The sequence below is a fragment of the Lytechinus variegatus genome, chromosome 1 (genome assembly GCF_018143015.1).
Source record: "Lytechinus variegatus isolate NC3 chromosome 1, Lvar_3.0, whole genome shotgun sequence".
NCBI lineage: Eukaryota > Metazoa > Echinodermata > Echinoidea > Temnopleuroida > Toxopneustidae > Lytechinus > Lytechinus variegatus.
In genome coordinates this window covers 52,219,255-52,243,368 of record NC_054740.1, presented here as the reverse complement: position 1 = coordinate 52,243,368, position 24,114 = coordinate 52,219,255, and the positions used below count along the sequence as shown (strand labels likewise).

Sequence of the window (24,114 nt, the reverse complement as noted above, 5' to 3'; positions counted from 1 at the left end):
ATCTACAGAATGAATATTGGGATGAGATATAAGCAAATTCAGTATTTCAAAATCGAAATGCTGAAAATAAAGAGGTAGCTAGTTAACTTTTGTAAAAAAAATAATAAATTCATGCCGTGTTTACACTTCCTAAGCAGAAATGCTGATTGTAAACATTCTCAAAAAATCAGCGTTTAGTTGAAATGACAACTGATGCAATTTTCTTTCTAAATAGCAAAACAATACCTACCGGTATTTGGACTGGAAAATGTGAAGTATTAACACTCAGAAATTTGTGTATTGAGCATTATTTCATGAAATAATACAAATCAAATTAGAAAATGAGATTTTTAATTTTTGATATAGCTCATAGCTATTTAGTATGACGGGGTGATCCTTAATCATCATTTGCAAAATGGTAACATTAATATATCGGATTAGGATTATGATCATTATAACAGAAGAGACTGAATATTTTATATTTATTCAAGCAGAATATAATCATGAAGTCACTGAATGAATTAATTTCAACATGATTGAGTCTTCTCTTGTTTTTTTTTACCTCCAACTTTCATGCAAACTTATGTGATCACTATCAACCCGACAATTAAAAAAAATCTATATGACTTTTCTTATACTCGACCCAGGTGTTTGTTTCATAAAGCTGTTCGTAAGATAAGATTGACTGGTGATCCTTTCTTTTGGTAAATGGTATACACCATAGGCGATGGTTTAGTGCGTAAGAAAGGATAATCATTCGTTCTTAAAGTCGCTCTTAACTTACGAACAGCTTTATTAAATGGCTCCCAGGACATTTGTACAGATTATGTCTCAACTTTTGAAGAGCTCCCTGGAAAATTCTAACAAAGGATAAAAAAAATGTATATGTTTCAGAGTTATATTGCATCTTTTTGTCTTCACAGTAAACATTCAACCATGCCTTCTATAATTACAAGGATCTAAGTGCCTAACCTATTAGTCAATTGAAATAGTGAACTAATGATATTCTTGATTTTCAGGCTGACAACTACAGCTAGTTCAGACACTTTGAGGTCGATGAAAAGCACAATAACGCCTATATTCGAGGCCTGCTTATTTGAGTTAATCTAAAATCTCAACAGACATCTGCCAAGCAGTGAAATCTTACATTGCAATTTTTTGTATTTATCAGATTTCAATTTGTATAATATAAGATTTGGTAATTTCACTTTTGGCTCCAGTTAAGGTCTTTGAATTCATAATTGAATCATGATATTATATTGAATTATTATGTGAACGTGTCTGCAAAATTTGAACATTTCGTTTTTTTTAGACTTGAAGCACATTTCTCTTTGGATTCTAAGTATAAGAAAAAAAAATTAGTGAGCAAAGCTTTATCATCGACCAAGATGGATGCTAAAAAAGAATCATGAAACACCAATGTCAGCACTTGTTTAGGGACCTGAAAGATTTTACTTTCTCCAACCTTCGTTTAAATGAATTCATTGTAATTTTATGTTGTATTTTTGTGCCATAATCATGATTTTGTTCAAAGAGCAAATAGATATACTCAATACGATCTGTATTATACATACATGTACTAAGTAATAATTTATTCAAAATGGACCTTGTCTTGCCATGAAATTGCTGTATAATAATGTTCATATGCAGAAATAAATGTGTTAATGCCATTGTATAGGTACATGTTCCAATAGTGGTTGGTCTAATATCCAGATGATCTGAGATAACAAACAGTTAACCCCTTGGTCTAACAGTTGTCTAAACTAATGTGTGATTCAGTCATTACTTTGTCCAATACCCACCCGCTAATTTCAATTTTGAAAAGTGCATTTATAACTCCTTTAATCATGGCAAGCTCATTAAGTAATAGAAAGGTAAAGCAGGTAAATATAATTCCTAAGCTTCAATGGGAGCATGGGGTTTTCTTTTAGTCAGGTACTCTTTTGTTATGTCATGGTAGAGTGAATCTATGCTAGGTTTGGCAACCCATGCAAGCTAGGGCAATGCATGCCTATGGCTAGAATCACCATGTCCATTCCATTTGTTGAGCTGCTAGGAAGCTACAAGGTATAGCAGCAGTAAGCCAGAGGGCCACACCCTTGATGCAAGGACAGGCATGGTACTGTAGACAGCCTGCAGTTCCAGTGAGCACAACTTTCCAAATACACATCCATATTATTCCTACTTTCGTTTAAGAGTGGGAGTTTAGGGGTTGCAATCTGACTAAGGTGGATTATATCTCTGGAGTTAAGAAAATCCATATTCCTTATTGTCTGAAATCAACATGAAATGAAATACTCCGAAAATTTGCTTTCCCCAATTGATCGTGGGCCCGGCAGCCGCTGTGCAGAGCCAGATCAACGAGGCTCTATCCCTTTAATCATTGCACGCCAAACAGGATAGCAGCAACTCCCATCTATTATCTATTTTGATCTGACACGGCCGAGGTTTGAACCCCACCTCCCGGTTGTGAGACAGACGCTCTACCAACTGAGCCAACACACCAGTTACAATCAGGTTTTCATTCGCTTGTTTAGATTGCTTTAAAACAATCTGCTTCTCTTGACTTTCAAGTAATACATTTCATGGTTAAACAACTCTGCTCTAAAGCAATTTGCTTTTCAATCTTGACTTTCAAGTAATACACTTCATGATAAAAACAATTCACTCTGGTCAAAATGAGCTAGAGCATGCAAAAGAAAATACAAATTCACTAGTCTGAAAGACTTTCCATAAAATCTTCATATTCAAATGACCTCATCAAGGTAAATTCTCTTGTAAGAAAATATCAAAGATATCATACAAGGTATATTTCAAAGTGTTGTATAAAATCATCAGAAAATACAAGAGATATCAACAAATTTCATATTCTCTACTAATTATGAAACTTGTTTGTGTTATACTTGATATACAAAAGTGGTAAGAGCAAGATCAGTCACAATCTTATAACACTAGTATCTATAAAGTAGATCATGGTTTTAAAATAATACATATGATTTATATAGCGTCTTTTCCATTTTGATTAAATGCTCAAGGCGCTTTGAGGGGAGTAAGATATAAAAGTAAAGAGAACTAAGAGAAGAACAAAAAAGGGCAAATTTAAAAATGAGGAAAAATGACTGTCTTCAAACCTAGTACCTGCTGGTGAACAAAAGCAATTTTAGGTTGCCCTTAAAGGATGTTGCAGAGTATGAGTTCTTCAGCTCCTGTGGGAGTGAATTCCACAGGGCTGGTCCGGCATGAGCAAAGGCTCGATCGCCCCAGGATTTTTTAGATAGTGGGATATGCAAGAGACTAGATTGGGATGATCACAGTGTGCGTGCAGGTTGATAGTGGTGTATAAGAGACTTGTTGTAATTATAATTCATCTTTCAGAAATTCAGACCATTTATTCATACATACCATAAAATAAAAGTTATCAAACTAACTTACAGTCTGTCTGGAAAAATTGTGCTCGCTGGAACTGCAAGCTGTTTACCATGCCTGTCCTAGCATCAAGGGTGTGGCCCTCTGGCTTACTGCTGCTATACCTTGCAGCTTCCTAGCAGCTCAACAAATGCAATGGACATGGTGCTTCTAGTCATAGGCATGCATTGCCCAAGCTGGCCTGGGTTTCCCATCCTTGCAGAGATTCACTCTACCATGACATAACAAAAACAGTGCCTGACTGTAGAAAAATCCTTCACTCCCATTCAAACATAGGAATAAACCAGTTCATACAAGGAGGTTTATATGAGATGGAGTAACAGCAAACAAAATCCCTTAGAACAAGCTTCCAAGCCGCCAGCAGAAAGAATATCAGGCATGCACTTTGCTCAAAATCTCTTGCAATTGTGTAGACAAATGATTCCCGTGTGACTCCACAGCTATAGGTCATATATAAAGGGAAATATGCTATTGTGATGATAATTGCTTTTTCGCCGCATCTGGTCTGGTTATATGTGTAGTACATAATTTGGAGGCATGCGAAAATAAACTAGGCAATATGTCCTGAAATATGACTAAAATTTCCTCGACTGGGCATGTGTGGGCACTCATCTGGCATATACAATAATGAATAGCAATATTCCATCGACCACATATGAAATTTTCATTTGCCCCAAACGATCAGAAAGGTGTTAAAATCTGGTTTCAGTAAAGGTCAAATTCTTACCTTTTCCACTAATCAAAGGTAAATTGACATAATCTGGGCAAATATCTCAGCGTAATAGTGCTTGGTTATTGATGTCTTGTCATGCATACAAAGTTCTGTTTGTTTATTAATATAAAAGTTGGAAAATTGATCCAAATGGATATTCGTAAAATTTCACCCCTCTGCTTTCTTCACTGAAACTGGCGGCTTCGAAGGCGGACATTAGAAGGTCCTTATTGCCGTTCTTTCTTTTGTGCTTTAGAAATGAACAGCTGCTTGAATAAATTTGTTGCCTGTTGGAACTCCAGTCATAGAAACTTCTTGGTTCGTAGTTCCACTCTGTGCATGATCAGAGGAAGGTCATTGGTACTATAAGTAGCATGGTGGTTTAAAATTCAATGAGATTAGCACCAACTTTGATGTCTTGATTATTCAAAGATTCTTTTGAATTGTGTTTTACATTCACATCCTCTAAGAACAACAATGCGTCCACGAATGACTGGTATTTCACAGTTTGCCAGGTACATTGTCCAACATACTTATAAATATGCATTCAAAGTAGAAATGCAATATATACCTTCATAGAGCGTTCATCATGTATTTTTCTAGTCACCTGGTCTATTCAATTTCTTCATCCTGCTATGTAAGGCATATGTAATATCTTGCTTTGAAATCTGCCTATCATAATGAAAGAAATAAAAAGTCATTTGACCAAAATTGTCCATGAAGTAACTACGAACTGGTCTAACAAATTCACCTGCTTTACATGCCTATCACTTAAAGGAGAATGAAACCATTGGAACAAGATAGCTTGTGTGAAAACAGAAATAATCAAAGAAACAGATCAACAAAAGTTTGAGAAAAATCGGACAAATAATGAGAAAGTTATGAGCATTTGAATATTGCGATCACTATTGCTATGGAGATAGCAAATTGGCAATGCGACAAAGATGTGTGATGTCACTGATGAACAACTCTCCCCATTACTTTAGTATATATTTCACTTGAATTGCCTCTTTTATCACATCTATCCATAGATCATGTGTTCTTTCTACATGAGGGCATGTAATACATATTTTTTAAGAATACATAATGGATAAAGAGTTTGTATCATCGTAAGAAAAAGCAAAAAGAGACATTTTGAGGGTATTTTATAGTCCACCAAAGGGAAAGTTGTTCATCAGTGACATCACACATCCTTGTCGCATCGCCAATGAGGAGGATCTCCATAGCATTAGTGATTGCAATATTCAAATGCTCATAACTTTCTCATTATTTGTCCGATTTTTCTCAAACTTTCTTTATTCTTATTCTTTGATTTTTCTGTTTCAACACAAGCCTATTTGTTCCAAAGGTTTCATTCCCCTTTAATAATGAGTTTGCAATGATTAAAGTTGCAATGTACTTTTGACAAATTTGATTTACGTGTATCTCCTAACTTTTGTTTGGTTTAATCATTACTTGGGCTAATTGTTGTTTTGTATCATGATAATTTACATCTAGTCTAATCACCCCTTTATTTTACTTAATTTCACCCGTTTTCTTTTCCTGGCTCATCTAATCACATACACAAATGGTCTTTAGACAAAAAAAAAGAGTATGAAATAAAATAGGCATGGTGATTAGACTAACCAGGCATAGACCAAAACAAAGGGGTAATTAGACTACATGTAAATTATAATGATACGACACAAATTAAATTGGACCAAATACTTAAAAGTGGTAATTACTCATTAGACAAGGCTGACAAGTGTGTAAGGAATTACAACCTGAAATTGAACAGTTAGGAATAAAACCATTTTGCAGCCCACAATTATGAAAACCATCAATATATTGTTACCTTCGAAGGTGAAATTACAGAAGGGTTTGGAAGTACAAAATAGTTGTTAAGGGATGGCTAACTCTGTATTCATTACTGCCATGACAGATGCTTTTCAGATGGAAAATACAGTATACATGTCAATTAAAAATGATACCAAATGTATGCAAAGTAATGTTGAGTCAGTGACTTTTTTCTCTCTTTATACCCCAGCTTCTGGACACTTTCAGACACTGAGAGATCTATACCAACAGCACTCCGTACATACAATACTATTTAAATCTTCTGCAGTAATAGAGGAATAATATAAACATTTATTGTAAGAAAATGTCAATTACACTATTGTAATTTATCATCAATTTATATTTCCTGCAATGGTAATTAACGAATTAATTCTGTAATAATGATAATATGCAACATGTATATAGCACTTAATATGATGTTTCAAAAGTGCTAAATTTTAACCCTGACTTTATCCAGGGTGCTAGATAACTTTTTAGAAACACTTTCCTGGTCCGGCAAGTAAATTCTTAAATAGTTGGAATACACTTGCCCCAAAATTTTGTTCACTTGCCCAAAATATCCTTGAAAAAAAAGTTTCACCTCTTCAAAAGAAGGTTTTGCGATTATTTAAAGCATGACGTGAACTGATCTATCTTGTTATTGCATTTCTTTTTCGAAAGTGATTTTATCTTGCCTGCAATGACCAAAACTAAGATCATATCGACCCTAATTTTGGTCATTCTAATGTGAGAATTTTTCTCGCCCAATTTGGGCAAATAGTTTTGGCCTTTACTTCAAAACACTTGCCTGACTCTAACTTTTACTTGCCCCAAGCAATCTGGCAAGTGTTATGTAGCACCCTGCTTTAACACGGCTACCCTGATAAGGTGTTTGAGCTTTCAAGGAATTTCTTTTGACTGGGTGTATAAATACTACTCCTGGATTGTCATTGCAATTATATGCATTAACTCACCGTGCACCACTGGCGTTCAGATGGGGGAGGGGGGGGGGGGGCTTGGAAGCAATGGAACCCCACCTCAAAGTTTGACGACCAAGAACAAAAATGAAAAAAGAAAAAATAAAGAAAAATGAAAGAAAGTTGGCATTATGATATTTTCAGAATATCAAGTCAAAATCTATTACTATATTATATTTAGTGATAGATTGGAACGTCGTGGCCTAGTGGATTTGTCTCCGGACTTTGAAACAGAGGGTTGTGGGTTCAAATCCCAACTGTTGCGTAATTTTCTTTTAGCAAGGAATTCATCCACATTGTGCTGCACTTGACCCAAGTGAGGTAAAAAGCTGTGTACACTTGAAAAGGTAGCCTAGCTTAGCCAGGTAGTAATAAGAGCAGGGCCCGCTGGGAGAACAGTTTTAATTATTATTATTATTATCACATCATCATCATCATTATCATTATTATTATTATTTTGTATTAAAAAATGTCAAATTTGTTGCTTGCAACTGTTTATAAATTTTATCCCATATGTCATGTTTGGCCCCATCAAAAAGTCTGGCTATTCATGCCACTGCCCTGCACTATGAAACTTGCTCAATTGGGATGAGGAAAGCTACGTAACACAGGATAAACACACTACATGTTAAAGAAGTTATCCAAATCAATCCAACTGAATAAAATTACCCACGATAATGGTATTAACACCCTCAAGGGATGGCTTCCCACCATCTGCCGTAATGCACCCAATTCGGCTGTTCCCCACCCAAAGATCACACCTTCAGTTGATGCCATTTCCAAATTGAACTTCCCAATGAACTTCCCAAGGGGCATCCCCGTGTCCACACACCGCACAGCAATTGCATCGCTTAACAGTGCCACGATTCTTGATTGGCATGGTGCACAGACCACTTGCAGCTGTGGCAGTTCCGGCACCCTTGGACCATAGCGTGTGCCACAACAGGCTCTTGCAGCGACCATCAGTCAATATCCACAGATCTTGGCCGAAATGTTGCAACTCTCGTTTGCCTACTTTGTGGGATATGATATCTGGTTTTCTCTCCTCGTTCCCATCTTGTTTGGCTCAAGACAATTTGACCATCAAACTCAGATCGGCTGCAGTTCCGAGGCTTTCGAAGAACAGCACTCCTTTCCTTACCCATTCTCCTCTTTCTTGCGCTTAACATCTCTCCCATCATTCTGATGCACAAGGTCGTACATGAAGCTGTAGAAGTAGAGGAGGTTGTCATAGCAACCCACATCCTCCGGAAGGAATGTCTTCTGGTAGTCGACCATGAAGTAGTAGATGGCTTCAATTGTAGCAAGGTAGGTGTCTGGTTTCCGCTGACTCCTCCAAAAGCAAGTTTTCCGGTCGTTTACGACAACGCATTGAAGGCCTGGTAGGTTTGAAATAAAATTTTGAATAATGCTCTTTGATATAATTTTACAACTTTCAATAAACCCAAAACTAGTTGAGGCTAAAATTTGCCATGCTATGTAGAACATTCTTGTCTTGGGTAATAAAAAAAACACTAAAAATACCACTGGAATAGGTTGAAGGGAGCAGAGAGTCATAAATTCATGGGGAAAAAGGAAAGGAAATGAAATAGAATGCCTCATTTACTTACACATAATTTGTCTGTCATTCAAATCTGACTGATGTGATTCAATTAGGACTAAACAAGTTTGACCAAAATCAGGATCATCATATAGTTCTCCCAATCCAAAATCATAGAGACTCTTACAAGTTCTCATGATTGTTAAACACTAACATCCCAAAAACATACGACTCTGGCAACCATCTATTAATAGAGTATGTGCCTCACATTTGGTTACCTAGAGCAGGGCTCCACACTAACCCTTTTAGTCTACTGTACATACCCAGTTTTTCCATTTATTATTGGACCTAACCTGATATTTATTGGTCCCAAATAATAAAGAAAAAATATAAAAAAGACTTTGCTGTCTTTTCATGCTTATTGTTAACCCCCCCCCCCCCCAACAAAAAAAGTACACACACAACATATTTCATGAGAGCCATTTTTTGAGACACCAGAGTCATTTTTATAATTTACAAAAGAGCAGAGAATATATTTTGTATCACTTAGATATAATCTTACTGGTCATGTCGGATCAGTAAACCTGACTAAAAAATGAAAATTTGATCAAAATCGGACAACGAATAACAAAGTTATGACATTTCAAAGATTTGCATTTCAGAGGAACAGTTCTCTACATGTCTTCATGAATATTCAAAGAGCATCTTGGTGTCATATCCCCATTTGATCTTATGTATTTTATTACTTGAAATTGTGATTATTCAAAATTTTTCTTCCAAGAACTACCGGGTAAATAACTTGGATTGACAACTAACTTAATGCATTACATATGCATTATTGCAATTCATTTTATCATAAGGGAGACGTATCGGTCGTCCATGTGTGAAAAAAAATGAAATAATCATGACTTCATGTAATAACATTAGAAAAAGGGAACTGGGGTGTGACATCATCAACATACCTAATGAATATTCATGACAATGTAGATATTACTGTTTTCACAAATACTGCCAAATTTTAAACTTCAATAACTTCGTAACTTCGTTATTTGGTATCATATTTTAATGAAATATTCAGCATTTTGCTCTGAGAATTTTACTCTATTTATTTATATAAAATCATTTTCATTTTCAGCCTGGAGTGCCCCTTTCATTGTGTTTACATCGAACGGTTATCTGAGCCAAAATTTCCTTTAATCGGAACCAGTTTCTGCTTTAAAATAACCTTCAGATTCCAGCTAAAAACACTTGCACATCAATGATGTGGAGCTCATCCGGCATCCGGCATCTCGCAACACAATTTAACACAATTTTAATTTCAGCCCAGTTGACACTGTAGTGAATTATACTGGTGACATAAATTGATATAGAATTGAAATTGATGAAGAAATGACATAGAAGCATTTTTTGTGATCTATGAATAAATTTCATATGAATTAAGTATTATCTAGTCAAAGTTTCTTAACTCTGTGTAGAACCTTGGTGAACATAATGTAGCTCTCTAATGTAACAAAAATAACCAAAATCAATCAACAAATAAGTAAGTAATTTCTGTGAGTTATGAAAATATATGAATAAATAGCAGATTCAATGAGTTTCAACATTCTATGTTTAAATTTTGTATCACCACCTCGATGTTATCATATAAAGAAAACAAAACTACCAACAAATGAAGAAGAAAAAACATTTTTTGTGATTTCTGAATAAATTTTGCATAAATTAGAATAAATAATTTTCCAGACAAAATTTCAAAATTTTGTGTACAAGTTTGGTGAACCTCATGCAGCTCTACCAGATGGAAGAAAGAAAATCAAAATCTGTCAACAAATACAGAAGAAGAGGAATTTCTGTGATTTATGAATACATTTCGCATAAATTAGCATAATTTTCTACTGAAAATTTTCAAAATTCTGTGTAGAAGTTTGGTGGGCCTCATGAAGCTCTACCAAATGGAAGATAAAATATCAAAATCTGTCAACAAATAGAAGAGGCATTTTCTGTGATTTCTGAATAAATTTTGCATAAATTAGAATAATTTTCCAGACAAAATTTCAAAATTTTGTGTACAAGTTTTGTGAACCTCATGCAGCTCTACCAGATGGAAGAAAAAAAAAATCAAAATCTGTCAACAAATAAAGAAGAAGAGGAAATTTCTGTGATTTATGAATACATTTCGCATAAATTAGCATAAATAATTATCTACTGAAAATTTTCAAAATTCTGTGTAGAAGTTTGGTGAATCTCATAAAGTTCTTCAAGATGGAAAAAGAAAAAAAGTAAAAATCGGTCAACAATTAAAAAAGAAAAAGCATTTTAAGTGAATTTTTAAAAATATGAATAAATCAATTTCGCATAAATTAGCATAAAAATTGTTCTAGTCAAAATTTCAAAATTCTGTGTACAAGATTGGTGAACCTCATGAAGCTCTACCAGATGGCAGCAAAAAATTCAAAATCAATCAACAAATAAAAATTGTCTGCAATGACCTTTGTCTGCACATGTATCCTTGAAATTACATGTATTATTAATATTGAACCACAATGATACAGTATATCATAATAATAAGTTTCTGTATAGCACATATCACAAAAGGATATAGCGTCTCTAAATGACTTGGATATTAGAGTGTTTTTGCTCAGCAATGTACACAGATAATTCAAGAACAGAGGAAATCTCTGTCATGACCCGGGGGGGGGGGGGGCCACTTCCATTCACGAGTGGATACCATGCACGACCATGGGGTCTCAAAAAGCACCCTAAACACGTAATTTCCATATTCTGAAAATGCACCCCTTAACGAGTATTGGCGTGTGAAACCCTACCCTTAACAAGTATTGGAAACAAATTGATACTCTTGGCAAATATTCCCTGAAATGAACCCCTAAACAAGTACAAGAAAGTTTTATTGCTAAGGGTCCTTTGGTCGTCGGCTTTACCTTATTTGGCTTAGTACGACCCAACCTTTTACAGCAAGCGCAAATAGGACTCTAAACACGTAGTGTTGGGGCAAAAAGGACATCCTTTATAAAACATTTTAATTTTTTTTATTATCCCCGCAAATTCGACCCTAAACACGTAATTTTCCTAGTGAAATAAATACCCTTTTTTCATTATTTTGTGTTTTTGACATCCTTATCACGTTACTTACGTAACGTGCCCTATCGTGAAAAGGACATCCTTTTTACGTGTTTTTTGGTCGCGCATGGTATCCACTCGTCAATGCAAGTGACCCCCCGGGGTCATGACAAAGAACAAAGAAGTCTTTGTCAAAACTTGGTGAATCAAAACAGTATATAGTTTAGTACTTGATTATAGATAAAACGGCATATTTGACATTTTTCGTCAGCTCTGAATCTTAGGACAATACTGCTGCTTGGTTCACCAATTTTCTTCAAAGACCTTCCAGCAGTTCTTTGCCATTTGAAGGGTATTTTATAATAATAATAATAACAACATAGGTAGATTTACCCAGGGAAGCCACTTCAGTTCTGAAAAAAAGTTCTCCCAGCGGGCCCTGCTACCATTATTATTACTCCGGCTTTAGCTGGGCTGCCTAGGCGCTCAAAGCGTTCAAGGAATTTCTTCCTACCAGGGTGCCGTTTCATAAAGGTGTTCGTAAGTTAAGAGCGACTTTAAGAACGACTGGTGATCCTTTCTTACGCGCTAAACCATCGCCAATTCAATATACATCTCACTGCAAGAAGGGATCACCAGTCGTTCTTAAAGTCGCTCTTAACTTACGAACAGCTTTATGAAACACCCACCAGGTACCCATTCACCTCACCTGGGTTGAATGCAGCACAGTGTGGATAAATTTCTTGCTGAAGGAAAGTACGCAATGGCTGGGATTCGAACCCACGACCCTCTGTTTCCAAAGTCAGAAGACTAATCCACTGGGCCACAATGCTCCATTAAACGTATTTTCAATACGTTTAATCTGTTCTTGAGACCTCTGTACATCGCTGAGCGAAAACTCTCTAATGTCTGAACCACTGTACGTTACCTGAGAGACGTTCATCCTTACAGATCTGGTAAGTCTGATCCCACGTGCAGTCAATGAAGATTACCCTCTGGAAAGGACACCCTGATGCATTGCTAGTCTGACCATCTGAATCCTTGATCTGATAGATAAAGCAGCAAAGGTTTCTATATCAAATTTCTTATGTTAAGAGGTGGATATGAGTACATGCAAGTCCAAAACCACTAAAATAATTTCTGCTGCAATTTTCCAAAATTAATGCCTGATGTTTTCAAATAATCACTGGACTTCGTACTATCCCACATTACGATAATATATAACCAAATATATTGGTTAATCCAATGGCGTCTTAACTGTAAATTCAACTTCCCTCTGCTCCTTTGGTAGTGCAGGGGCCTGGTGCAGAAAGAGTTGCATTTAAACACAAGTCAAAATATCAAGCGCAGGTCCTGAATACGGGTGCTTCATTGGCTGAAAATCAAGTTGTGCAAGACTTTTTGAGTTGCGCTTGATCACAGCTCTTTCTGCAACGGACCACAGAGCACCTAGCTAAGGCATAAGGAACCATTCAGTAAATCTTTAGTATGACCTCATGATGGGTTTGAACCAGCGACCTTCAGCATGTGGAGCAGATATTCTATCCACTTGGTCATCAGAACATTATATCTCAATACTATTATTTATTTAACATATTTGTCCACCTTCTCATAAAGTATCCCAACAGGCAAAACGGATGAAAAATAGAAAGAAAATGTTTGAGTTTAACATTTCAAGTACAATTGAACATTTCAAATATCCCAACACTATTTAAAGGCCTCAATGATTCCAAAGATATTGTACTATCATGGTTAAAATGGTATGAAAAAAAATTAAAATCAATCAAACATTCTAACACTCCTAAATATAGCCTCAACTCAATTTTCTCAAACTGTTTCTGTTCACCAAAATCATCTTGAGACTACCAGAATTCATGAAAATGGTGACAAATCAAAGAACATCTGTTTAACATCATTCCTACTTACATCTTTATTGTCCTTCTTGGTTGTATCGAGTTCTTTGGCTTGTCTCTGTTTAAGTTCTTCTAAGGACACTGCACCACTGCTGGGGTAGACAAGAACCACCTACAGGAATAATTTCAAAATACACAGAAATTAGATAGATATTTGTGCAAAGATAAATAGTGCACATACATATGTATGACCCATTAACTATTTCTATTTAGTCTTTAATGTAATTTGGTTTGCAAGAATGTGCAGAAGCAGACGTTTGGTGAAGTTCAACAAATGATAAAAATGAAAAAAGTGATAAAAATTTCAGCCATTAGCTGGTAATTCTGTATATTATACAGTACGTTATCAAAGTTAAATCAATTTGTTTAGTTAGTATTGTACAACGCCTACTAAGCATGTTGTACGTGAGCAAATGGGAGACTGAATGTCAAACATTCGTACCGTTGCACACATGTATGACGTACCATCCAAAATGTACCATCTTAGCCCCACCAATTCCCAAAGTTAAGCTTAGCCCACTTTGGTCTCACACTACGTTTACCAAAGTGGGCTAGCATGGTAAATAGTACGATACTATCTGGCCCTGCAAAAAAGCAGGGTTAGCCGGCTTATTGCGGTGGTAAGAGATGCAGTGTGAAACGAAACTGGGCGAAGGAAAAGTGGGGCTATGCTTTAGCCAATCACAGAAGTTGAAGTTGCACGTAATGTTGTATCCCGCAAGTGAAAACCCGAACCGCAATGTCCCCTATAATCCAATAATTTGCAAGCGGGACCCGCTGACCCGTCGGGTTTTAACCCGCAAGTCAATTTATCTTTGAAAAATGAAAAATGTTATTTCTGCAATCCCCACACTATACAGGCTCAAATCAGGAAAATATATGCCAACTACTAACCTAGCCTAGAGTGAATTTACTTACAATTTGCAAAGTCGCCTTTTATTCCGGAGAGAAAATGTTTTTTTGGGTGACTTTGTCCCACGAAATGGGTTCCGCTCTGATCTCGAATTTGAAAGCATTACGCAATTAACTCCTCGGATCAGAGCCGCAGCTCAGTGCGCGCTAGCTAGCCCAGGCTGCCCAGCAAAGATCGGCAATGTTGTTTTTCAGTCCAGGTCGGTCGACATGGCGACTCACAACAATCATAATTACAATATTTAATTCTATGGGACCTCATCTATAAAGTAATCAAAATTGAAATAAATACCTGGATGATACAGTCAATTTTTTTCTTCTTGTATATCCCATAATATTTCCTTTTGTTTTTGTATTTCTTCCAATTCTTTGTAAACTAATACAAACATGCACAAGGGCGCCCATTGACTGCGCTGCACTGGCGCTCCTTTGAAAGAGCAACTCGATGTATTATGTCGAACTGTCTCAGTCCTGTTCACTGTTCACGAGACAAAAATATGCCGGCATTTTTTTAAAGGAAATATCTACGTCTCTAAAAGAATCCACAATGTAAGAAGCACATGATCTTAACTAAATTTTAATTGTTAATGTTTTTATTATGCGTCATTACTTCTCCCTTTTTTTCGTATGACGGTCTGCGGGTTTGAGAATGAACTCGGCCCAGCCCGCAACCCGCGATCGGGGGCATACCGGCAGGTTAACCCGTACCGCAACAAGAGAGGGTAACAACATTAGTTGCACGTTAATCATGCTCTGATTGGCAAAATCATCAATATTCATGAGCTGTGTGATAGTCCGGGTTTAAGGCGTTAAACCCAGCTAAGCAAATATTATGGGGTTAAGAAAGACAGTCTGAAACCAAAAAAAGATAGTATGGGGTTAGGGACTTGATCATGAGGATAGTCCGGGGTTAAGGAAAGGCACTGTGAAAAATAAATTACTTTGCTTCAACTAATGATATACTTGCTTTAAACATTATTTTGTATCTATACCTTTTCTGAGGGATTATCATAGTTCGGCATGTCTGGGAAGGTATATATGTTGACATCGTCCGGAGCCAAGATGGCTGCATGTATGGCTGTGCTCTTCCCGTCCACCTCCCTCGAGTGCTTGATGATATCGACTTTGACAGGCAACTGTTTCAAGGATAAAGAAACCACTGAATCAACAAGATTAAAGGTCATATCGGGCTGCACTTCAGGGTGTATAAAAAAAATATAGGCATCCAAATATACAGGGCAGATCCTTCAAGATTATAATTGAATATTGCAATTTGAATTTTCAAGAATGTTAAAGCGCAACTCCTCATCTTTTTATTGAAATCTTACTTGTAACTTCCGACATCAAGAATTACTGAATAACTTAACCTGCAAGACAAATTCCATTTTCCCCCCAAGTTTTGGTAAATTGGTTGAATGACTGAAGGCTGATAAGTCAGGCAAGATAGCAACCTTTTCAAATTAAGTTACTATCAGATATTTTTTTTTCTGATTTCAAACATAAAAAAGAAAGAATGAAAAATTGGAGTGAAACCTTATTCCATTTTACTGTTTTCTAGACTTATTCTGTTTGTGTTTCATTTTCAAATTTAAAAAATTAAACATTTGCAATTGACTTTTAGTTTTTGCATTGACATAACAAAAATTGAACGCATCTTTAGGTTCCTCTGATATTTATTATTATTATTATTATTATTTTCTTCATCATCATCACCATCATCTTCATCATCATTATTATTTCAAAAAAGGAAGTAGTATCATACATTCACGAATGGTATCTTGTCTTTCAGTGCAGGCACAGGGACATAACAGGTATAACAGAAGTATTTCCTTGATGCTTTACACAGAGAACACTTTGAACGTTGCTTCAGATCAGCTAAGACATCATGGGAAGCGATCTTCATCCCTTCAAACGGATTGCTTCCATCTGCAGGCTTTGGCCTTTTCTTCTCCATGCTATCACCAGTCCGCTCTACTAGCTGCCCAGAATTGTTGTATTATTATTGGTGAGAAGTCAGACAATAACCGGCTATTATAAAGATCTGTGGTAAAAAAAAAATTAAAAATAAACTTGTACAACTGATAACACAAAAGCTATTCCCGTAAAGACTTCTTTCATCAACTAATTAGGCCTGGGACGAATACCCTTTTTATTTCATTCAATTGCTTGCAAGGGTAAACAATCAAATTTTTTAAATTTCTTTAGGATAGCAATTTTTATTCTATGCATTTTAATTAATGAATTCAATTAGGATTTAATATTCAATGTATTTAATGTCCTCAAAACTTTGTATGCAATGCAGTTTTGAAATAAATACCATTATTGAATTGAAATTATTATCAGAAATATAAAAAATAATAAATAAAATTTCAATGTATAGACTTGTCCTACTCATGAATATTCATGAATTGAGCTGCGATTATCACGCATGCGCAGTTTGCGTTTGCGATGTTTGGAAATCGGCAGTGAATTAATATGTGTGAAGAAAATGTTAATGGCTCTAAATCACAAATTTTGAGACTGATGGAAGCAAGGAAAAGAAGTGAAACTTTGTATAAAGTAAGAATATTAGTTTTGTTTTTAAAGATTGTGATGTTGCATGAATTTTATATTATCCCCTCATAAAATCCCACCTTTGTTACTCGGAGTATCCGAGCAAGTTCACAGGCTTGATGTTCGGGTAGGTGTAGCGGTACTGAAGTGGAGTGGAGCGCAAGCCTACACGAACATCACTGGAGGTACCTGGTCCTGGAATCCTTGCCCAAAACTTAAAGGTCAAGTCCACCTCAGAAAAATGTTGATTTGAATCAATAGAGAAAAATCAGACGAGCACAATGCTGAAAATTTCATCAAAATCGGATGTGAATTAAGAAAGTTATGACATTTGAAACTTTTGCTTATTTTTAACAAAATAGTTATATGAACGAGCCATTTACATCTAAATGAGAGAGTCGATGATGTCACTCACTCACTATTTCTTTTGTTTTTTATTGTTTGAATTATACAATATTTCAATTTTTATGAATTTGATGATTAAGACCTCCTTGCCTGAAACACAAAATGTTAAAATAATGGAATTCCACGTGTTTAGGGAGGAATGATACTTCATTACACATGACAATGACGAGAAAATAAAAATATTTCATATAGGCCTAATAAAATACAAAAGAAATAGTGAGTGATGTCATCAGTTCCCTCAATCGCATACCGACCGAGATGTGCATATAACTGTTTTGTAAAATGAAGCAAACTTTAAAATGTCATAATTTTACATCCGATTTTGATGAAATTATCAGTGTTATGCTTGTTGAATTTTTCTCTTTATTCAAATCAAGTTTTTGTTGGGGTGGACTTTTCCTTAAATAAAAAAGGCCATAAGTAACACTGCACTTCCTAATTCAATCTGCGATGCACCCCCCCCCCCCCCCACCTTAAGTTAACACACACAAACAAACATACCAAGTCCAAGACCATTTCATTGGCATTATTGATATTTGCTTTACAATTACACAGTGCTGAGCAAAATAATCAATAAGCACGGAATTCCATCAAATATAGTTTCCTCCAAGGAATATCAATACACTGTCCCACATTCGATTAAGAATTAATAGACGCCTAAGTAGCGGTATCAGATTTCACTCACACTACATTAACTTAAGTGATGTTCGAGCAGGCTCCACTCTCTACTACCTCAAATTAAGTGATGTTCGTGCACGAACATCACTTAAGTTAAGGTAGTGTGAGTGAAATCTGATACCGCTACTTAGGCGTCTAATTCTTAATCGAATGTGGGACAGTGTATTATTAAATATTCCTTGGAGGAAACTATATTTGATGGAATTCTGTGCTTATTAATTATTTTGCTCAGCACTGTGTAATTGTAATGCAAATATCAATAATGCCAATGCAATGGTCTTGGTATGTTTGTTTGTGTGTGTTAACTACAGTCTAGCTCTACTCCACTACCGCTAGGCGCTACACTACGCTCCACCTACCGGCTGCCCGAACATCAAGCCTGTGAACTAAGATACGTGGAGCGTACAGCGGTAGTGAAGTGGATTGGAGCTGGAGCCTGCACAAACATCACTTGAGGTACACTCACGTCACACATGACTCAGCTCAGCTAGCAAAACAATAACGTTATAAGTTTACATTAATGTGCAGGCTGAAGATCAATGAATTTAAATGACTTTGTCATGAAAAAATTGTTTGCTGCAATTACTTTCTTTTACCTTTTTCTAATTGATTTGCTCCTCACTCACTGGATTTGTTTCCTATCCCGGCCGTCTGTACATGTGATTCCGATCTCTTATCAAGCAGACCTTGTGTTTTATTTTTTTTATATATATAAATAAATGGTTAAAAATATGATTTCAAACATTTTTAATTTCATTGAACATATTATATCAGACCTAATTACCAAACTGTGATCTTCTGAAGAACCTATTCATTTTGAAATTGAAATGAAGGACATTATTAACAAATAAAAAAAATACTAGCGTCTGGGACCGGGATTGCGTTAAGCTCAACGCCGGGGATTCCCCTGGATTTATATTTTCAGTGCCACGCACAATTGGTTACCGTATTCGGGGTTAATAACCATCAGAATGACCGTCGTTTCTGGGGATTCATACGGCCGGGGGATTTATTTAACAATATCTGACATTTTACTGTCATCCCCATATGTACCAAGACTGAAGTTTTTGGTCTTGGTTATTCAATGAACATAGTTTTTGTTTCCAGTAATATCCGTGACATGAACAGAAAAGAAATCAAGGGAATCCCTGAAAATGAGAATGTAATACCCACTGGCGTAAATCCGTGTTGATGGGTGGGGATGGCTGAAATATTTTGGCATGTTTTTTGCAATCATGTTTTTAGATATGCAAGGAATTGTAATTGATATGTCCACAGTGGCGTGCCGTAGGTCACGGCATGGGGGGGGCACCAACAAATTTTTTTGTATCACTGAGTGCGGAGTGCGCTCAGTTGCCAGTTATTCTGACCTAATAGAGATATTTAAGGACAATGTCATTAATCGGCCCAGGACCAAAATCCAATTGAAACCAGTTGGATTTCCAACTGGTTTCAATTGGTTTCAATTGGTTTTAACTGGAATTTAACAATTTCCAGTTGAAACCAATTGAAACCAGTTGGGCAACTGGAAATCGTAACTGGAACCAGTTGGGTAACTGGATATGACTTCCAACTGGAAATGATTTCTAACTGGATCCAATTGGGTAACTGGAAATCCTAACTGGAACCAGTTGGGCAACTGGAAATCCTAACTGGAACCAGTTGGGCAACTGGAAATCCTAACTGGAACCAGATGGGCAACTGGAAATCCTAACTGGAACCAGTTGGGCAACTGGAAATCCTAACTGGAACCAGTTGGGTAACTGGATATGACTTCCAACTGGAAATGATTTCTAACTGGATCAGTTGGGTAACTGGAAATCCTAACTGGAACCAGTTGGGCAACTGGAAATCCTAACTGGAACCAGTTGGGTAACTGGAAATAACTTCCATCTGGAAATGATTTCTAAATGGAACCAGTTGGGTAACTGGAAATCCTAGATCACCAATTGGGTAACTGGAGATGATTTCTAACTGGAAAGATGGGTAACTGGAAATGAATTCTAATTGGAACCAGTTGGGTAACTGGAAATCCTAACTGGATCCAGTTGGGTAACTGGAAATGATTTCCAATTGGTTTCCAATTGGAAATTTTCCAGTTGCCCAACTGGATCCAATTGAAACCAGTTAATTTGCATATTTCTGCCAGTGTGCACAGATGAATGTTTTATGAGATTCATCATAATTTACAGTGTATCTATTTAATTTTTTTCAATTTGAAGTACCACACTTTTTTCAGATAAGTGTTTAGAATACTTAGCAGTGAAAGCCATGTTCATAAATATCATAGATTATAATTAAAACAGATTCAAAGATAATTAGTACACCACTAACTGTTACCAAATTACATTAAATAAAAATACATATATTTGAAGATCTCCCCTACAATTATACACATATGAAAGTCTGTATTTTATCAATGCCCTTTACATTGGTATTAATAGACAAATAACACTGCTTCTGTGTTGGCATGAGCAATAGTTAGTGCAAATGCTAATTAATTTGTAACTAATTAAGTTCATTCCAACTGGAAGTTCCAATTGGATCCAGTTGGAAACCAATTGGTTTCAACTGGTTCCAGTTGAAACCAGTTGCCTCCAATTGGTTTCAACTGGAACCAATTGAAACCAGTTGCCTTCAATTGGTTTCAATAGGGAAATTGAAACAACTGGAACCAATTGAAAACCAATTGAAACCAATTGCCAACTGGTTCCAGTTGCCCAATTGGTTTTAACTGGAACCAATTGGCAACTGGTTTTCAATTGGAACCAGTTGTTCCAATTTCCCTATTGAAACCAGTTGGCCAACTGGTTTCAATTGGTTTTGCTCTAATTGGTTTTAACTGGATTTTGGTCCTGGGGGATATGTATCTCAATGATCAAATAATGCGAGCGTGAAGCGCGAGCTGAAGTTTTGTATATTCACACCTAAAAAGGGACATTATAATCAAATTTGTGTAAACATGATAGGTACATGTCTCGCCAAACAATGCGAGCGCGAAGCGCGAGCTGAAGTTTTCGTATATTTTTACCCCAAACAGCGAGATTTTAAGAAATATATTTTAGGAATCCATTAAGAGTATGCATACCCCACCATATAGTCATCTAATGCGAGTGCCAAGCACTTGCTGATTTTATTAGAATCACATCTGAACACATGAAACACTTTTTGTAGTCATTGCGATCATGATACGCATCTCACTTATCAAATATTGCGAGCGCCAAAGCGCGAGCTGAAAATTTAGATAATTCAGACCTGAAGTGGGGCATTCTAAGGTTTCTTTATAGACCATACGTATTTCATTAACCAAATGATGCGAAGCACGAGCTGAAAATTTTTGATATTCAGATCAGAAGAAGGGACATTTTAAGGACTGATTTTAGGAATTCATGAAGAGCAGACATATCTCACCAATCCACTAATAAGAACGTAATCACGGACAGGAAATGCTTCATATATACGAAGACCTTAACATGGGGCAATCACTTTTTGAGTCATGAAAAAGAAGCATATGTCACTACATAAAACAATGATAACTCAAGTGCTAGGAAATATATTTGGTTTATATTGACTTGAAAACGGGATGTTTCAGTACAACAGGATCTCGTTAAACAGACAATGCGAGCACCAGGAACAATGAAGACGTAGGCCCTGGGCAAGTTATGTTTCATAAAGTTATGATAAAAATATTTCTTATGTAATGTAACATAACATAATTATAATATAATAATGAATAATATTTTCGTCTTTCTCACTACGTTTCTCTTCCTTATCTCCTTCTTTTCTCCTTTTCCCCTTTTTCAGTTTTTTTTTGTCAGCCGATGCCCCCCGAAGTGACGCCACTGTATGTCCATATGGAAAATACCCCTCCAATATTATTATCTTTTTACCCCATGATGGTTTAATGGTTTTATTAGAGATTACATTAAAAAAATTTTGACATTCCATCTCAATCCCTTCCCAAAGACCGGGGGGGGGGGGTTCTTTCCAATGTCAAAGTAAGGACATAAGTACATGTATTTCGTTTGGAAACTGGCTCTTTATTTGCATTTTATGATTCAGTAATATTGTTTTATTTCTTAATCTGTATTTCAGGAAGAATTTTCACCAAAAAAACAATGATCTCTTCTTTCTCTTCTGATTTTTTTTCATTTCTTTCATAAAAACTGTCCCCCACCTATTTGTTTCCACCTGTCTGTCTCTCTTGTATAGCACCTGATTTAAATCAAATACAATTAATCCAAAATAATTATCATTTCCCAAAACACAGTTCAAACACATACATACATTTTGAGGTACTTACATTTTAATCAAAATGTATAAATCTAGTTCAAAAATACAAAATGAATACATGAATATGAACAGTTTTTCAAAAAGTTGTAGTTCACATGCTAAAAATTTTCTCATTTTGAGCATATCTTTATACATCTAAGGCACAATATGAACAACTTTGTGATAGTCATTCCTTGTTATTTTTCTAATTAAAAACCTCTTACATATGAAACATAAATGCCACATAATATAGTATTCTTTAAGTAATTTTGCTCTTTTTGCTGTCATTTCTCTTATTATTAATCATTTCAACACATTTCATTACGTAATTGTAACCAAACAAGCATCATATTGATACTAACTCAGGAACCATCTTTTTAGAAATTTCTAAATGAACTGATTCCATTTGATCATATTGATTGCCACACTTTATCTAATCTTTCAAGTTCATGATTATGATAAAAGTGGCACATAAGTTATCCCCCAAATGGAAATAACACATGTAACAATGACTTGCCAATGTCATTCCCATAAAACTTAGGGATCTTACTGTTTTAAAGGCAACCATGCTAGGTTTGCATACTGGTTAACATCATGAGGTAATATTCAAATATTTTTGGCATTTCCAATATTTCAATTCACCGACATGTTTTTAGTCGAAACTGGAAGATAAATCAACTTTTAGCACACGATTGGCCAGAATACTAGTAAGCACATCTCTTAACATATGGCATGCAACAGAAAATGAGATACACATGTACAATTTTAGTAAAAATCTTTTCTAACTCAAGATCTTAATTACTTTCTCATAAACACTGTTCAATAAAATACACTTTTTTGGCACATTCAAAAAGGTCCTGATCTATCAAAAAGTGGTTATATACTGTACATAAAATTCATAAATATAGGAGATTATATCAGAATGTAAAAAAACAGTTTTTTTACAAAGACCAAGAAAAATATCTAAAAAAACATACTTTTAAAAACACTCAAAGTGAGAGAAGAAAAAAAGAAATAAGAAAGAAAAATAATAAAACATTGATTTGGCATGTAAATGATAATTGAGCTCATCCCCCCCCCTCCCAAAAAGTTTCAATTCCATAACTTTTTTTTATTTTACACCTGGTTGCAATTATTTGATTTTTCTCTATTCACTCAAATCAACTTTTTGCAGGGTGGACATGACCTTCAATATCACTAACTGGGTAATAAAAAGCACTTTTCTAAAAGGTAAATAAAAAACTATTATCTGACTGTATGTACATAATAACAGCAACATGATTTCAATTATCATACATTTACTGACCAGCATCCCAATTTTGTTTCAATTCTAATTTGAAACACAATAACATATAACTTACTTAATCACCTAATGAAGTAAAAGGTGAAATAAACACTATACTAGATCAGATTTAAAGGGTAACTCAAGGCTGAACTGATATGATTTCAAATCAAACAAGCAAACAAACAAAAATGTAATATATAAATATTCAATCTAAATAGGATGAAAATAAGGATGCTTTTTATTTTAAAAATTTTGCATATTTTGGTATTGTATGCAGTCAGTGAGCTAAAGATTCTACATACTCTGTCAAAAACTGAATTGTGTCATCTTCCTTATTAATTTGTTTGTACAATCTGAATAAAGAATATTTTCCTTGTAAATCAAATAATTTAAACAATAATGATCTTACACATTGAATCAGTAGTCACTTTCATGTATACAGTACTTGAACACAAAGTTGAATGAAGTCATATACATTGAAACTAGTTGGGAGATGACATCATCAGCTCTCCCACTGAACATTTTCAACAACATGCATCAGTTTCAATGAAATAATGAAAAAATATATATAT

At 35.5% G+C, this 24,114-nt stretch overlaps 1 protein-coding gene across 1 annotated transcript; it reads right to left on the bottom strand.

The window, feature by feature from the left end:
- Nucleotides 1-7,950: 7,950 nt before the first annotated feature.
- On the bottom strand, nucleotides 7,951-16,464 carry LOC121416293 (tRNA-uridine aminocarboxypropyltransferase 1-like). The gene is made up of 5 exons (XM_041609829.1): nucleotides 16,112-16,464; nucleotides 15,342-15,485; nucleotides 13,451-13,549; nucleotides 12,453-12,570; nucleotides 7,951-8,288 (listed from the first exon to the last, which is right to left on the bottom strand). Exons 1-5 carry the CDS (start codon nucleotides 16,301-16,303, stop codon nucleotides 8,047-8,049), a joined length of 795 nt encoding a protein of 264 aa, XP_041465763.1. The 5' UTR covers nucleotides 16,304-16,464; the 3' UTR covers nucleotides 7,951-8,046.
- Nucleotides 16,465-24,114: the final 7,650 nt, after the last annotated feature.